Source organism: Anabrus simplex, chromosome 2 (assembly GCF_040414725.1).
Source record: "Anabrus simplex isolate iqAnaSimp1 chromosome 2, ASM4041472v1, whole genome shotgun sequence".
Taxonomy (NCBI): Eukaryota; Metazoa; Arthropoda; class Insecta; order Orthoptera; family Tettigoniidae; genus Anabrus; species Anabrus simplex.
The window spans coordinates 652,964,187-652,982,815 of record NC_090266.1 but is presented as its reverse complement, the minus strand read 5'-3'; the positions used below and the strand labels follow the sequence as shown (position 1 = coordinate 652,982,815).

The 18,629-nt window shown below is 40.9% G+C and overlaps 1 protein-coding gene across 1 annotated transcript in view; it reads right to left on the bottom strand.

Annotated features, from left to right (window-relative positions):
- Alp12 (Alkaline phosphatase 12) overlaps positions 1-18,629 on the bottom strand; it is a 173,374-nt gene that overhangs the window by 64,960 nt on the left and 89,785 nt on the right. The window contains exon 6 of the mRNA XM_067141137.2: positions 11,733-11,866. Coding sequence (XP_066997238.1) covers positions 11,733-11,866 — 134 coding nt within the window. The remainder of the gene's footprint in view (positions 1-11,732; positions 11,867-18,629) is intronic.

The window sequence follows — 18,629 nt, the reverse complement described above, 5'->3', positions numbered from 1 at the left end:
ATGTAAGTTCTGTTATTCAAACATATATTATTTAATTTTTCTACTGGAGCTGGATTGAATCGCCTCGAAACCCAAACTTAATTCGTGGACATTACTATGTTCTACGATCTCCTATTCTGGTAATCCTTCATTTCGAGCCTGCTTGAATATTTCATTATATAAGAAAACTTTCGGCTTACTGACTGCTCGGTTTTATCCGCATCTGTGTGGGAGTAATACCTTTCGGCTAAGTGTTTATCGGCTAAAAGACTTTTCCTGTTTCAACGGTTTTAAAGAAGTTTGGAGTAATGTAAATTTGATTTTAAAAAAGGAAATATGTAATGCTATCTTTTAATTAGTATGAGATTGCGAGATTATCCCTGTGGATCGGAATCTGTTTTCTGATTAATTTTTTTCCTGTCCTTGTTTTCCCTTGCTGTTATATTTCCTTATTTCTGGGGTAACGCTCTATCTTGTTTACGTTACTATGGTTGCTGTCGCCCATAGGGACTATTGTTCCAGGTAATTGAAAAATGATTGGTTATTATGGACCTTGAAAATTAATTGGTGACGTGCGTGTATTTATGTTGAGAGCTGTGGGCTATTTATTCTTCTTCCTAAGTAATCTGTGATTTAATTCCGGGAGCTTTTCCTGGTGGATTGAGCTGCCTGGCGTTTAATGCCCATTTGATTTAATGTGTGCTCACTCTGTTTTGATTTAAGCTGCTTGCCCTATTAACTAATGTTTGATCTCTGATTTGGTGGGCACGTTATCATCCTGGGTGCTATCTTCCCCTATTTTGAAGTGTGGTGGATTTTTATGGGTCATTTCGTGCCCTGTTTAGTGTCTATTTGGTTTGACGTGCGCCTTCCGATTTGGATATGCGTTCCGGGCGTGTTAATTAGTTTCTACTTGTATCCGTTGTGAACCGGTTTCAGAGAAGTATCTCGCGGTCTCACCTTACCATATTTTCACCTGATGTACAAATTATTCCTGGAGAAAGAGGTTTCTTTTTAAATAATAATTTTCAAGTAAATCCTTGTAAGTTTAAGGTACCTTCTTGAGCCCTTCTGACGGTCAGTAATAGATATGATCTTGGACATTCTTGTCTTTAACTACCTTGTATTTGATTTTCTTTCAAGTTTAACTTTAATTAATTTTGAAATCTAACGACGTCACTCTACTCCAAGTATCTATTGGTTTTTCAAATCCAATCTATTTTGTTAAACCAGTTATTGTTACATTAATTTAGTTCAAAGTTTATTTTATTAATTTATTGACCTTTAAGCAATTTCGATAGTGTTTTAGAAGTGCACCTCCTAGTCAATGTAGGTTTGTTCTATTATCATGTGTTAATGTTTTTAAATCACAGCAATTAAACAATATAGTTTTTTTAGAGAAATTAAGCAGTGTTTTTCTTTCATTCTTCTATTATCTACCACTGTGAAAACCGCTAAGTTACGATCCGAGTTGCCTCTGCTTTACGGTCTCGTTGCTGCATTTGGTGAGTATTGACGTTTCCTGTTTAAATATTTTTCTTTGTTGTGCTATTTCACGGCATTATTTACTTGTACCAGTGAGTGCCGGTATGATAGGGTACAAAATTGGGCAAATTATCACAGGTAACTCATTGGGTGAATACAAACTAACAACTAGCAACTAGTTCACACTGCTCCCCAGCCAGCCGTGGTGCCGAACAATATGGCTGCCTCTTTAAAGGAGTGATCCCGTTTGACCTGGCTAAGGGTTGATCCATTACTCTTCTCACCTCCCTGCAAGAGAAGTACGAAAATGCCTCCTTGACTGGAACCCTGTTTCAGACCGTAACGTTAGAGCATGGTTCAAGACAAGAGTTAGAAATATTCATGTGGTACAGTGCTATGCACCAACAGAAACAGCAGAGCCGGAAGAGAGGGGCCATTTTTATGGACAGCTTGAAAGTGTCCTGACAAAGATTAAGAAGAAAGAGATCAAAATGCTAATGGGTGATTTGACAATGGAGAGCGCTTTGTTGAATTCTGCCTAAATAACCATTTATTGATTGGTGGATCAATTTTTCCTCACAGGACATGTCACAAAGTAATGTGGGTTTCGCTAGATGAGAGAACACAAAATCAAATTGGTCACTTTGCAATCAGCCAGACGTGGAGACAATCGCTCTTAGGCACTCGGAACAAAAGAGGCGCAGATTGTGGAAGCGACCACCACCTGATAATAGCTGAAGTTAAAATGAAGATTGCTGCAGTAAACCCAAGGAATAAACGAAGTGGAAAGAGAAAATTCAATGTCAAGAAATTGAAAAATGCTGAAGTTAAAAAGGATTTTGTAATCAAGCTGAAGAATAGGTACAGTTCACTTGATCTAGATAACGCAGTAGGAGGCCCAAATAATACAAGAGTGAATGGAAAATGGGAAAGGATAAAATCAGCCTGTCTGAATACAAGTGAGGAGTTATTGTGATTCAAGCAAAACAGGAGAAAGAAATGGATATCAGACAATACCTGGAAGAAGAGAGAAGAGAGATCAAAACAAAGCTAAATCATTGCAAAGATGAAACAAAGAAAAGAAGCTTGATAGAACAGTTCAGTGGACTGAATCACCAAATAAAGAAAGCAGTAAGAAATGATAGAAGATATCAGGTAAATAGCTTAGCAGGTTTGGTGCAGGAGGCAGCATTTAAAGGAGGCTCAAACAACTTTACAACATTAGAAACCACTGTCTCAAAAGAAATTCAATCAGCGCAGGCCAATTAAATCCAAGGAAGGTAAGAAGTTTATGAATAGTGAAGAACAAATGACAAGATGGAAAGAGCATTTCAGGGAAGTGCTAAACAAAATTATGGTACAGGAGGATCAAGGAGAGGAAGACTATCGAGAGGTTTCGGAATTGAGAGTGAATATCAACCTGCCGACGAAGAGCGAGATCATATAGTCACTGAAAAGCTGCAAGGCAGGCAAAGCACCTGGAGTGGATAATATTGTGATGGAGGTGTCGAATGGAGTTGACAGCTGAGATGCTTTTGCCATTGTTCGAAGACATATGGAAGACGGAGACACTCCCAGAGGATTGGAAGAAGGGCATTTTGATAAAACTACCAAAGAAGGGGAATCTGACTTGTTGCACCAACTGACGAGTAATTAAACTCTTGTCTATACCAAGTAAATTTTTTTCGAGAATTATACTGAAGCGATTGAGAGAACCAATGGAGGCTATGATCCAGAAAGTGCAGGCAGTTTTTAGAGAACACCAATCCTGTATAGACCAAATAAATAGCTTATGAATTATAGAAGAACAGTCCATGGAATATCAGTTTCCACTGTACTTGGCATTTGTTGACTTTGAAAGAGCTTTTGATAGTGTACAGCGCCAAGCAATCTGGAGAGCGATGCAGGGGCATGGGGTTGCAATGAAAATAATCAACATGGTAAAAATGTTATACAGAGGTTCCACCTGCCAAGCGGACCATTATCGAGACCTTTCAGAGCCCTTCCAAACAGAGTTGGGAGTGGGACAAGTGTGTCTGCTCTAACTTTTGCTGTTCTTGTTGACATTAGATCAGGTCATGAGAAAAGTGGTTGAAGGGAAGCAGAGAGGAATACAATGGGGTATGACGGATCGTCTGGAAGATCTGGACTTTGCGGATGATGTATGGCTATTATCTCACTCATTTAGACATATGACTGAGAAAATGAAAGACCTCGAAACGGAAGCACAAAAGGTGGGACTCAAAATAAATATTGCCAAGACAAAGGAGCTAAGGATCAATGCCATGAACATGAACCCACTGGTATTAGAGAACGGGAGAGAGCGAGTTAACAACTTCTGTTACCTACGAAGTATTATTTCTAGAAGTGGAGGGGCAAATGAAGATGTTCAAATTGGGTAAACAAGGCCAAAGGGGCCTATGCCCAGCTCTGGCCAGTGTGGAAGTCCGGAGAATTGAGAACAAAGACTAAATTGAGGATCTTCGAGACAAATGTGAAATCAGTGCTCTTTTACAGGTGTGAGACGTGGGAGATGACTGGAGAGATAACACGCAAGGTCCAGACTTTCATTAACAGATGTTTAAGAACCATCCTAGGAGTGTGATAACCAGATATTGTATCAAATCAGGAATTGCGGGAGCGTACCCAACAACACAAGGCTGAAATCCAGATAGAAGAACGTAAATGGAAATGGATAGGTCACACACTACGTAAAGGTCCTTACAGCATTCCAAAACAGGCTCTTGAATGGAATCCACAAGGGGCTAGAAGAAGAGGGAGACTAAGGATAACATGGCGTCAAAAAGATGAAGCGGAGGCAGCATCAGTTGAGAAGTCCTGGAAGAACATCAAAACTGTGGCAGCAAATTGAGTCAGATGGAGAGCTCTTGTATGTGCCCTATGCTCCACCCAGAAGTAATAGGAATTAAGTCAGTAAGTCATCAGAAACTTGGACTGTCCATTCTGGCGAAGCCGACAAAGGAAACCTGTGGAATATCAAGATCTGGACAAAGAAGGAAGCAGACAGTACGATGGAATGACTTCTTTAAACCTGATCTAAGAAAGAAGAAAGCACTATGAAAGAAATACTTGGAAAGAGGGAGATCTAAGGACTATGGAGCATATAAAGCTCAGAGGATCATCACCAATCAAACAGTGGAAGATGTCAAGAACAGCTCCTGGGATGAGTTTGGAAAAATCATGGAGAAGTTACACTATGAAAAACAAAAATTGTTCCATGAAGTCTTGAAATATCTCCAGAAGGAAAAGGAATGCTCTCCAAAATTTATTAAGTCTGAAGAAAGGAACCTCCTGACTGATAAGGAACAGATTATGGAATGATAGAGATTCAGAATTTCAGAAAATTATTGACTTAAGAAGATATAGAAGGAGAAGAGAGGATGGTCCTTATGAAGAATTGCAACCAAATGCTGCAGAATGTATTACTTGTCACGACCTAAGAACAGCTATTAAAATGATAAAGCTGGTGAGAGCTGCTAGCCATGATTGAACTGCACCAGAAATGGTAACATTCCTGGGAGAAGTTGGGGAGGATTTCCTGTTTCATGTAAGTTAGTTTAATTAACATGGAAGCACAAGAAAATACCTGTAGACTGGAGCATCTCAGTCTTCATCCCAATCTTCAAAAAGGGTGATAACTGAAGGGTGCCATAACCATTGAACCCTATTGAGTGTACCAGTGAAAATCTACTCATGAAGTAATGAGATGAGACTTAGAACAGAAGTTGACAGACAGCTGGAAAAACAACGATTGATTTTCACACTCAGACATTTAACTGAGAAAACTCTTGATCACCATTGTAAGGTGCATGCATAACTACCTCAGTCTGGGAAAATCAATCAATCAATCAATCAATCAATCAATCAATCAATCAATCAATTAGGGCTGTTGAACAGACAGCAGATTCCCTACCAACAGTTTATCTAGCTTTTTCTTAAATGTTTCCAAAGAACTTGGAAGTTTACTGCATATTTTCCGTAATAATTTATTTCAATCGTGTACTCCTTGCCATATAAATGAATATTTGTTCCAATTTGTCCTATTGAATTCCAACTTTATCTTCATATTATGATCTTTCCTAATTTTAAAATCTCCGCTCAAGCTTATTCGTGTACTAATGTCATTCCACGCCATCGTCTCCACTGACAGCTCAAAACATACCGGTACCACATATTCGAGTATCTGGTCTCCTTACTCCTAAGCCTTTCCAGCCCAAAGTATGCAACATTTTCGTAACACTACTCTCTTGTCGGAAATCACCCAGAACAAATCGTGCTGCTTTCCTTTGGATCTTTTCCAGTTCTCTTATCAAGTAGTCCAAGTGTGGGATCCCATACACTGGAACCATACTCTAATTGGGGTCTTATCATAGAGTTATATGCCCTCTCCCTTACATTCTTACTACAACCCCAGAATATACTCTCATAACCATGTTAAGAGATCTGTAACCCTTCTTAATAACCTTGTTAATATGATTAACCTAATAAGACCATTCCTTATATTAACACCTAGGGACTTAGTGTGCTCCCTATGAAGTAGTATCACCCCATCAACACCATCAACTGAGAGGACTTTACCTCTTGGTGAAAGTTATAACTAGATTTTTCATCCCATTTACCATCATACCATTGTCCACTGTCCATCACACAACATTGTCTAGGTCCCCCTGCAGTCGTTCACATCCTGCAACTCATCTACTACTCTATAGAGTATAACATCATCTGCAAATATTCTCATCTGTGATTCCAGTTCTTTACTCATATCATCTATAGAGAGTGATTAATTTAAAAGTTCAGAGCGGAGCGCCGAGGATTAGGCGCGCTGGGAAGCGGAGCCAGCAAGCGCAGTGCCCGCAATGACAAGCAGGCATAGTCGGCTCAAAAAAGCGGCATGATTACGCCTATAGAAACTAAATGAAACTGAACTCACCGGTTACATATATGCTCTGGACAAATAAGTAAATGAATAAACAAATAAATAAATCAACTAGGAAATTAAACTGAACTCACCAGTAATAAATAAAGAAATAAATAAACAAATAAATAACTAAATAAATCAACTAGGAAATTAAACTGAACTCATCAATATTTACAGACGATGCTGAAAGTGATCTCCTTCCAGTGCAATGCAAGCTTCATATCTTGTAATGAGATTTCGAAACACACTTTGTAGTTCATGGACACCGATAGAACGCACGATGTTCCTAATTTCAACTTTTAATTCTTCTGCAGTTCGAGGATTATTCCTGTAAACCTTTCCTTTAAGATTTCCCCATAGATAAAAATCACATATGCTTAAATCAGGCGAATAAGGGGGCCGTAAGCCTTTACTGATGATCTGATCATCATCGAACACTTCCCGTAACCGTCGCATAGAGCTACGCGCCGCATGGGCCGTTGCACTATCCTGCTGGAAATAGCCGTACCTTTTCTCTTCTTCAGTCAGTTTACAATAAACAAAGCAAATAATAAGACCACCTTTTCAATACTATATATTACGTGAAATTGTTTTACATTTATGTTAAATCATCACGTTTATGAACTTTTGGTACCAGTTTCGACAAAACTATATGTCATCATCAGCCTAGGATAAATTATACGAAGACAATAAAATACATTGATCGTGACCCTTATAATAATATCATAATAGTAAAATTAGAAATATACATATTAAAACTAAAGTAATATTTACATCTATAAGCTGGTAGTCATTAATACAATAGTGATAGATTTTAGTAAGGTGTACACCTTAGTAATTGTATTTAAAAGGAATGACATGTAAAAAGAAATTTTGTTTTTTGCAGTAAAATATAATGATCAACTTTTGATCTCTCGTATTTTAATCTGTTGAACAGTCTGATTAATTTTTAAAGAGGCGTTGTAGCTATGTTTGACATGTTAATAGAATTAAAACAAACACTCAGTCATAAGTTGTTCCTCACAAGTATATACACAACAGAATGTAGAGTATTCTAATAGGGCTTCAACTTGGACTTAACAGATGAAGAATTTTAGTACAATGCCCAATATAACCAAACAAATAAAGTTTATATGTCACTGCAGGTTGATATTGACAAGCAAAGTGTTTTATTGGAAAGTTCTTTTTATATCGGCTTGTCCCCTTGTATGTTTATTTATATCATATTAAGTGATATGGGTTGAACACTGTAAAATAGCCGAGGTTCTTGTTGAAATAGTGCATGAAAGGATCTTACGAAGCAAGTTGTAAATACAGTGGTTGATCTAGAACGGTCGTGAACCAAGACGGAACCTATAAGAAGGATAAGACGCGAGTTAGGATTACGTAAATATCGGAAAAGATAGTGCTAAATGGTGGAAGACTCATCTCACGTGCCAAGTTGATGGTAGGTGTATCGGGGAGGAACTGACAGACTGATATCGAGGGACGGGCTTTCTGAGAGAGCGGGACGGTGGCGGGGCGGAGTTGCTAAGTAGGAGGAAGGGGAAGCGCGGTAGATGCGGGACTATAGTCGGGTGGGCGCGGGTGGCGGTAAGGGTAATATGTAAGCGTGTTACGTATTGTTTTGAAGATAGATTGATTTTGGGGTATTAGAAGATTATTCAATTTTGTAATGAATGTATCAAATAATATGATAAAGATGTTGATTCCCATAGGGAACCTGAAATATTTGTTCCAAATGAGTAAATTTATAATACCAATATAGTTGGTCCGTTATTATACATTATACATTTTCCAGCTAACTCATTCCTGGTTGCCAGCGTTTTGCCCCAGTGTGCTAAGTTGGGCTCATCATTTGGTAAATAGCACACCTACCAAGACGCATGGCTAGTGCATACGGTGGAGGCTTAAAAATGTTTTCATTCCCCACCCTGAAGGGGTGAGGCGGGCCACCTAGAGGGTAACGCCCTCTCTCTGGCCAAGAGATGCGAGCGGGTTGGGGAGATGTGATGGAAGAAGGAGGCGGGTAAAGGATGTGTAGAAAAAGTAGATGGGAGAGGAATTGTGCCTATGCCTAGGGATTGAACAATTGCTTTATTTAATTCAGAAGTACATGTGAGACAATAGGTGATTTACGGAAGGGTGTGAGGGAAAAGGTGGAGTGCAAGTGGGAGAGATAAAGTTCAGAAGGAAGCGCCGGGGTAAAGTTGCAAGGTAAGGAGATGGAGGGTAGATGTCATATGATTGAGAGAAGCGATGAGCAGACGAAGGAGTTCAAACGTTGGGGGGATGAGGGGATGAAATCAATTGGAGGAAGGGGAGGACGAACTGGTGGAGATCCACGTAGCACACAGCTATACACAGCTGTAGGGTACGGTGCAGACGACTGGGTCGATGATGTCTGGGCGGTGGCTGCTGCGGTGTTGGCTGGCGAGGATATTGGTGGCGAAACGGCGAAAGTGGAGTCCGGTGTGCTTGCAGGGAGTTGCTGGAGGGCAGTGGGCGAAGAAATTGGGATAGATGACGACATAACAGTTGATGAGTGACAAGTGGTAACCGTTGTGACAGGAAGAGAAGAAAGGATGCTTGCGGACGTCGTGGTGGTGGTAATGGTGGTCGTTGATGGGAAGGAGTGTGTTGATTGTTGATGGCTGAAGCGTCGTCCAGGATGTGGGCTCGTGGACAACTGGGACAAAGGTTGGAGTTTCAGAGAGCTGGGCTTGAATATACGGAGGGGTTGGCACCACTGCGTAGTTCTTGCAAAGATGAAGAGAAGAGGTGGCGGAGGGCGTTCTCTCCGCTGAGATGCACTAGAATCTGCGTAGAGGGTGTAGAGGTGTGGCCATCCGTCATTCTGTACGCATTATCTACCGGGAAGTCAGCGGCGAGAAGGTCATCAATGATGTCTTTTTTGGAGATGGCTGGATCCACTCCAGGGATGATACAATAGGCCATGGTCGTGGGGAAGTCAACAGCCAGCGAAGCGTCAACCTATAAGCTGATTGAGATCGGCTAGGTAGCAGATAGAGATGAAGGCCACCCGGCCGAGCAAAAATTGGAAGTTGCGACGGCGTAGAGTGTGTCCACTTAGCAAGATGTGCTCTGTGAAACAGTGTGTGTCGTCGATGAACAATTCACGGTGGAGGCTAACTAACTAACTACAAATGCTTTCATTCCCCTCCCTGAAGGGCATGGGCGGGCCACCCTGAAGGTAACGCCTTCACTCTGGCCAGGAGTTTCGGCAGGTTGGAGAAGCGATGTTATGGAGAGGAGGGTAATTTGATGTATGGGATTTGGATGTGTGTGCGGATAGTATTATAGGTATCGGGGATGTGTGCAAGGATTAAATATTCAGAGGGGAGTGCAAGGGTGGTCGGGGAAAAGGTGAAGTGCAAAAATGGGAAAGGTGAAGGTTAGAAGAGAGGTCTTGGGTGGGGATGCAAGGTGAGGAGATGGAGGGTGGCTGTGGTATTAGAAAGAGAAGTGATAAGAAAACGTAGAAATTCGAATATCGGAAGGGGTGGGGGAATGAAACGAGGTGGGGGAGGGGGTTGACAGACTTGTGGAAAAGGTCGAACAGGAGGAGCGGCTGGCCGGGGGCGACGATGTGAATTAGCTGAAGGAAAGCGAACGGGTTGGGGTGGAGAACGGGAGGGCTCCACTTTGTGGCGGTGGCCGTTGATACGAACTCCGGTACGGATGAGATGTTGAACGTCTTCGGCACTGGGAAGCTGGAGCCGCACCATATAAGTAGGGCCGTTGGTGTTGTGGATGCGAATCGCGCGTCGGGCGGGAACGCCGTCAGGGTGGAGTTCCTGGAGGACCGCCCGTTCGGAGATGTCAGGAGGAATCCCGCGTAGGACGCAACTAAACGTGGCATGGAAGGATGGCGGTTGCTGCTGCGGCGATGGTGGCGGGTCTTCGGCTGCTGCGGAGGTGTCTTGTAGAGGCGGCGATGAAGAAGCAGCGGTGGTCGAAGTCAACGCGGTGGAAGAGTGTGGCGGGGTTGTGGTAGTCGTGAGTAGTGCGAGAGATGAGGACATTACTGGTGAAGGGTGACAAGTTGTGACAGTGGTGATGGGAAGTGGAGAACTGGTATATGCGGTCGTCATAGTGGTCGCTTCCACGGTATGCACTAGCCATGCGTCTTGGTAGGTGTGCTATTTACCAACTGATGAGTCCAACTTAGCATACTGGGGTGAAACGCTGGCAACCAGGAATGAGTTAGCTGGAAAACTTATAATGTCCAATAATGGACCAACTATATTGGTGTTTTGCCCATGATAACAGATGAACCAGTAAAAGGGTTCTCACTGTAACCGAAGGAAATAGCACAGATTAATATAGGAATTTTCAAAGTGCATAATAATATTGACATTACAATGGGCTTCTCTGCTGTTGTACTACAGCAGCCGCGGTTGGATGAGTATCTGAGTGTAACATCTCACATTAGCCCTAAGTGCCTGTGCTCTCAATTCCACTTCTGCCTTGAATCATCCTTAACAAGCTTATGACCTCTTTTTTCATAGGTTCTTAATGTCCAATAACCATAACAAGTATAAATAAATGAGAAATTTAACATTTCCTTACGCTAATTGCAGGTTTGCCATAGTGTGAATTACTTTAAATCAAATATAAAATTGCATTGCTTTTTGGAATAATTTTTGGGACTTCAAATTTCTTCCGTTAAGTGCAAGTTTGCACTAAATCGAGGCCACACGCAATCGGTGTTATACTGTACGTAGGCCTATATTGTCACGAATAGTGGTATGAAAAAATGTTTTAAATCCTCTCATTTAAAACTAAACTACCAATGTAATGTCTAGAGCTAACTGTAACGAAAAAGCTTTTCACTCTCTAGAACATGGAAGTTCAATATAAATATAACACGATAACATACCTGTAAGAAAACACCCTATTAAACAAGGAATAAATATACACACTATTACACAACATAAAACAACATAATCAGATTCTATCAAGTCACACTCAATATTTTGAAACATTTATATTTATTTCTGTCCATACACCTAGGAATTTGTAACCTGGAACTTATCTTGATGAAGTCCTGTTTTGTCTCCACTCCAGCATACAATGCAGTTGAACTTTCACTGGCTCGAATCAAATCGGCTGCCAGTCTGCTGACTCTTCTTGTTTAATAGTGTGGTTTTTTATAGGTATGTTTGTAGCATAATATTTACATTGAACTTGTGTGTTCAAGAGACTGAGAAGCATTTACCTTACATTTAACTGAGTCAATACTGGAGAGTATGGCTTCCTTCTTAACAAGAAGAAATGCGTAGAGCAATGTGTGGGCAATACTTACCACTAATACATAACCTTTAGGATTCTTCTGAAGAATTTTGATTGCTGTTGAAGTCATGTTTTGCAATGACGGTGGTCCGTTAGGGCCTTTGTTACGATCATGTTCATATGGCAAGTGACCATTTGCAAATATACCTAGAACATACAAAGTTCACAATAAGAAGAATATTAATTCTTGTGTAGAAAGACACAAACATTGGAAAGAACACATACTTAGATGAATGCAATGACAGGTCAAATCAATCAATACTGATCTGCATTTAGGGCAGTCGCCCAGGTGGCAGATTCTCTATCTGTTGTTTTCCTAGCCTTTTCCTAAATGATTTCAAAGAAATTGGAAATTTATTAAACGTCTCCCTTGGTAAGTTATTCCAATCCCTAACTCCCCTTCCTATAAATCAATATTTGCCCCAGTTTGTCCTCTTGAATTCCAAATTTATCTTCATATTGTGATCTTTCCTACTTTTATAAACGCCACTCAAACTTATTCGTCTACTAATGTCATTCCACGCCATATCTCCGCTGACAGCTCGGAACATACCACTTAGTCGAGCAGCTCTTCTTCTTTCTCTCAGTTCCTCCCAACCCAAACTTTGCAACATTTTTGTAACGCTACTCATTTATTGGAAATCGCCCAGAACAAATCGAGCTGCTTTTCTTTGGATTTTTTCCAATTCTTGAATCAGGTAATCCCGGTGAGGGTCCCATACACTGGAACCATACTCTAGTTGGGGTCCTACCAGAGACTTATATGCCCTCTCCTTTACATCCTTACTACAACCCCTAAACACCCTCATAACCAGGTGCAGAGATCTGTACCCTTTATTTACAATCCCATTTATGTGATTACCCCAATGAAGGTCTTTCCTTTTATTAACATCTAGATACAATGATCCCCAACAGGAACTTTCACCCCATCAACGCAGTAATTAAAACTGAGAGGACTTTTCTATTTGTGAAACTCACAACCTGACTTTTAACCCTGTTTATCAGCATACCATTGCCTGCTGTCCATCTCACAACATTATCGAGGTCACGTTGCAGTTGCTCAGAATCTTGTAAATGATTTATTACTCTATACAGAATAACATCATCCGCAAAAAGCCTTACCTCCGATTCCACTCCTTTACTCATATCATTTATATATATATATAAGAAAACATAAAGGACCGATAATACTGAATTGAGGAATTCCCCTCTTAATTATTACAGGGTCAGATAAAGCTTCACCTACTCTAATTCTCTGAGATCTATTTTATAGAAATATAGCAACCCGTAGTCACTCTTTTGTCTAGTTCAATTGCACTCATTTTTGCCAGTAGTCTCCCATGATCCACCGTGTCAAATGCTTTAGACAGGTCAATCGCGATACAGTCCATTTGACCTCCAGAATCCATGATATCTGCTATATCTTGCTGGAATCCTACAAGTTGGGCTTCAGTGGAATAACCTTTCCTAAAACCGAACTGCCTTCTATCGAACCAGTTATTAATTTCACAAACATGTCTAATATAATAAGAAAGAATGCCTTCCCAAAGCTCACATACAAAGCATGTCAAATTTACTGGCCTCTAATTTTCAGCTTTATGTCTATCACCCTTTCCTTTATACACAGGGGCTACAATAGCAACTCTCCATTCATCAGGTATAGCTCCGACCAAACAATAATCAAATAAGTACCTCAGATATGGTACTATATCCCAACCCATTGTCTTTAGTATATCCCCAGAAATCTGATCAATTCCAGCCGCTTTTCTAGTTTTGAACTTTTGTATCTTATTGTAAATGTCATTGTTATCATATGTAAATTTTATTACTTCTTTGGTCTTAGTCTCCTCCTCTATCTCGACATTATCCTTGTAACCAACAATCTTTACATACTGCTGACCGAATACTTCTGCCTTTTGAAGATCCTCACATACACACTCCCCTTGTTCATTAATTATTCCTGGAATGTCCTTCTTGGAACCTGTTTCTGCCTTAAAATACCTATACATACCCTTCCATTTTTCACTAAAATTTGTATGACTGCCAATTATGCTTGCCATCATGTTATCCTTAGCTGCCTTCTTTGCTAGATTCAATTTTCTAGTAAATTCCTTCAATTTCTCCTTACTTCCACAGCCATTTCTAACTCTATTTCTTTCCAGTCTGCACCTCCTTCTTAGTCTCTTTATTTCTCTATTATAATAAGGTGGGTCTTTACCATTCCTTACCTCCCTTAAAGGTACAAACCTGGTTTTGCATTCCTCAACAATTTCTTTAAACCCATCCCAGAGTCTGTTTACATTTACCGTTTTCCACCGATCAGAGTTATTTTTTAGAAACTGCCTCATGCCTGCCTTATCAGCCATATGGTACTGCCTAATAGTCCTATTTTTAAGACCTTCCTTTCTAGCACATTTATTTTTGACTACGACAAAAACAGCTTCATGATCACTAATACCATCTATTACTTCAGTTTCCCTATAGAGCTCATCTGTTTTTATCAGCACCACATCCAGGATATTTTCCCTCTGGTTGGTTCCATCACTTTCTGAATCAGCTGTCCTTCCCATATTAACTTATTTGCCATTTGTTGGTCATGCTTCCTGTCGTTCGCATTTCCTTCCCAATTGACATCTGGCAAATTCAGATCTCCCGCTACAATCACATTTCTTTCCATGTCGTTTCCCACATAGCCGACTATCCTATCAAATAATTCCGCATCCGCGTCAGTGCTACCCTTTCCTGGTCTGTACACTCCAAATATATCAAGTTGCCTATTATCTTTAGAAATGAGCCTTATACCTAGAATTTCATGTGTCTCATCTTTAACTTTTTCGTAGCTTACAAATTCTTCTTTCACTAGAATGAATACTCCCCCTCCCACTATTCCTATCCTATCTCTACGATACACACTCCAGTGCCGTGAGAAAATTTCTGCATCCATTATATCATTTCTCAGCCATCATTCAACTCCTATTACAATATCTGGTAAATATATATCTATTAAATTACTTAATTCTATTCCTTTCTTTACAATACTTCTACAGTTCAACACTAACAATTTTATTTCATCTCCACTTGATTTCCAGTTCCCTGTTCCCTTATCACCGCTCCCTAGGCCACCCTGTTTCCCTGAATGAACCTGCCTATTACCCTTCCAAACAAATTTCCTAACTTATACGTACCACTGCGGTTTAAGTGAAGGCCATCAGAGCGCAGATCCCTATCTCCTACCCACCCATTAGGATCTAGAAATTTCACTCCCAGTTTCCCACATACCCACTCCACAGTCTCATTTAAATCCCCAATCACCCTCCAGTCAGTATCCCTCCTACACAGTATTCCACTAATAACAATCTCCGCTTTCTTAAACTCCACCCGTGCTGCATTCACCAGATTTCACACATCTCCAACTATGTTGGTACTTATATCAGCTTGCCTTACGTTGTTGGTACCAACGTGAAAAACTAACACCTTCTCCTTCCCCTCCTCCCTCTCTTCTACTTTCCTCAACATCTGCCTCAACCTAATTCCTGGATAACATTCTACCCTGGTTCCCTTTCCTCCACATACTTTCCCCACGTGTCTAACGATGGAATCCCCCATGACCAGAGCCTCAACCCTACCCACCTCATTTGATCCCCTCCCCTCCTGGTCAGCCCTATCTTTCCTGATAGCTGCAGAAGCTACTTCCTCCTCCCTTTTCTCCTTCCCATGACCCTGTTCCACCTGTCTTTTCCTATCCTCTACTCTACATTTCCCTTTCCTACCTTTTCCCTTCCTCCTACTTCCACACATCTCAGCAACAGTTCCCTGTCCCTCATCTTCCCTCTGTTGTTCTACCTGGAGTGACTCGTACCGATTTCGCACGGACACCTGTCCTGAATTCTGATCCTGAATAGAGCCCTTAGCCTGCAATCTCCTTCCTCTTAGAACATTAGACCACCTGTCTTCTACAACTCCCCCCTTTCCTTCCCCTCCCTCTTGTACATCTACTGTAACCTATACATTGTTTGAGGGAGTCCTATCTTCCTTCCTGTCTTCTGTGAGAATCCTAATTATCTCCCTCAAACTTTCCAACTCCTCCCTCATACGCCTCAATGCCTCGCCACACCCACAGTTCGTACACTCGCGCTCCTTAGCCATTCTTATGGAAAAAATGAAAATAAAAATAGAATAACTTATTTGCAAAAAATAAAATAACGGAGGTATATATTGTCTGGGATAGTACTCAAAGATCACACAACAATACGGTAATTAAAGGGCAATCTCTCATCTTCGTATACTCCCTTCCTCTCTCCTCATCATACTAGTTCCTCTACGTGCAATTCTTGTCAGCCCCCAACGAGCTTGTTTCTGCTTCTCAGCTTCATCAGGAGGGCAAGCTTCAGTACCTATTATTATCACCATATACATCAACATACAAGGAAACATAGATACAAAATTTAAAAACAAGAACATCCTAATCACACAACTAAGTCACAGGACTTGATCCAAGTAATGACCTTCTCTTCTGCTCTATGAAGGGAATGTAGTTCACCATGAAATCTTCTATTAGGACATTCCTCCAGAAAGTTATGTAACATTTGGACTTCACCACAATTACATGGCTTGTCCCCGCAGAAACCCCTTCATGCCTTAGGTACTTAATCGTTTACACTCTTCACCAGTACAATACCTGTTGAGCTGTATCCACACTGATCTTACAAGGGAGTTAGCGCAAGTTGAAGTCGCAATTGCAGTTGAGTTGTGGTTTGTATGAATACGTTTGAGGTGCTGATTACAAAAATGTATAAACTAGGTGCCATCGCTAATTTCACTGTAAGCTACGAAGATTCGATATTCCACTCACAATGGACCATACCTAACGTTATATCATGTCTTTAGTAACTTAAGTCATTGTAAACATTTTTTTCTAGTTAATGTAGTTATTTGCAGTGTATGCTATGGTCAACATATGCCGTGCCATACCTAAGGCCACCTGACGAAGTGTCCAATGCGACATATAGGGGAACCAAACAGATATGATGTGTAAGAGCGAGGAAACCAGTATAACAGTGACCCCCATCAGCGTTGCATCAACCTCGGCATTTAAGCCAGCCGTTTGTGGTATTATCGATTTCGTAGCAAGTTACGTTACACCGTAATCGTATGATAATGAATCCTGCTAATATAATTAGCCATTACAAACACAAAAGGAGATTCACAGAAATTACAGTAAAGGAGAGAAATGCAGCTGCATTCATAATCAATGTGATAGATGAAACAGTGGCAACCAATGGTAATAATATACATCACGAAAATACAATATACTGTATTGAAAAATATGAATGTGCAGAAGAAGACCTATCTGATTGTGAAAAAATTGTGGTTGATCCAGAACCTGACAGTGAAGAATTGTTAAGAAGCTATGAAGCCAGGCATCTGCTTACCTGCCAAACCCACCGTAGAGGAAGAAGTGGGGTGATATATCTTTTGAAAAGGCAAAGGAGAGTATTGCATTCCAGGATTCTGGGAAAACTAAACGATGAAGCTTCAGAACAGTACAGAAACAATATCGTGTGGTGCAAGGCATACATCATCTACGATATTTACGTCACGTGGTAGAGAAAGGGGAGAGAGGCCAGCTCTCAAAACTTCACGTGCTTGACAATTATGTAGCTGAAAAATCCAGGTTGGTGAGAACTGTTGTAGGCGCTAATGTTCATCACAGGGAGTGCAACTAGTGCAACACATGCTGAATCCGCAAAATCTGATCCAAGTTGCCTCGAAGTCCGGCCTAATCTCAAAACAAATCCTGACACAAAACTTTCAAGATGTCTACTTCCCATCTGCAGCCAAGGAGTTTCTTCTTCTGGTTGATTCAATCTGGACATATTGTGACAGAACTCATGCCGATGCTATCCGATCTCAAAACATGGTGTATACAGTCAAGTTTATCCCTCCCAAGTGCACACCTTACATTCAGCCAATTGATGCGCTATTCTTCCGACAGTTCAAGGCGGTGATGAAGCGGAAGATCACAGCCTCCTTAACGACTCTCAGTTCACACCATTGTTGAGGGATTCAATTTCCTTGCTGATGTGCATTCTACACAATCAGTTCTGTTCTCAAGTCTTCACAGACTTTGTTCGGTACTCCTGGACTGTAGCTGGATATGATGACTTCAGACCAAAGAGTTTTAAACCACTGCCTGAACATATTTTTGATGTTCAAAAGCAGTATGACTCAGAAGACTGATTAATGCAGGCATTCACGAAGTGCTCCTACTGTGATAAGCAACTCTTGCTTCCGGTATTTTATACTCTGTGAACATGTTCATCCTCGTAATCTTTTGCCAAGAGCTACCAACAACCCATTTTTTTAATTCGGAGACTGAAAATGCGTAAATGTCAATGGATCCAGGAGATAGTGGGTTCGAACCCCACTGTCGGCAGCCCTGAAGATGGCTCTCTGTGGTTTCCCATTTTCACACCAGCAAATGCTGGGGCTGTACGTTAATTAAGGCCATGGCTGTTTCCTTCCCACTCCTTGCCCTTTCCTATCCCATCATTGCCTGGTGTGAAACTGGGAAACCACATAAAATCATCCTCAGGGCTGCCGACAGTGGGGTTCAAACCCACTATCTTCCGAATGCAAGCTGACAGCAACATGACCCAAACCATGCAGCCACTCACTCAGTCTTTGCATGTAGAGAGTTTTCTTCACTCTTTCATAAGTGCTACTTTTCTGCGAAGGTAGCGAGGACAGATATTGAATTGACTGGACACCGATTCAGTGGAGTAGATCTTGATGTGCCACTTGACAGTTCTCATGGTTGCATTTAATTACACATCAACCTTACTGGTGCGGGTACTGCAAAGCCAAACAGGTGTGCAATATTCTGCTGTGTAATAAACAAAAGCAAGCG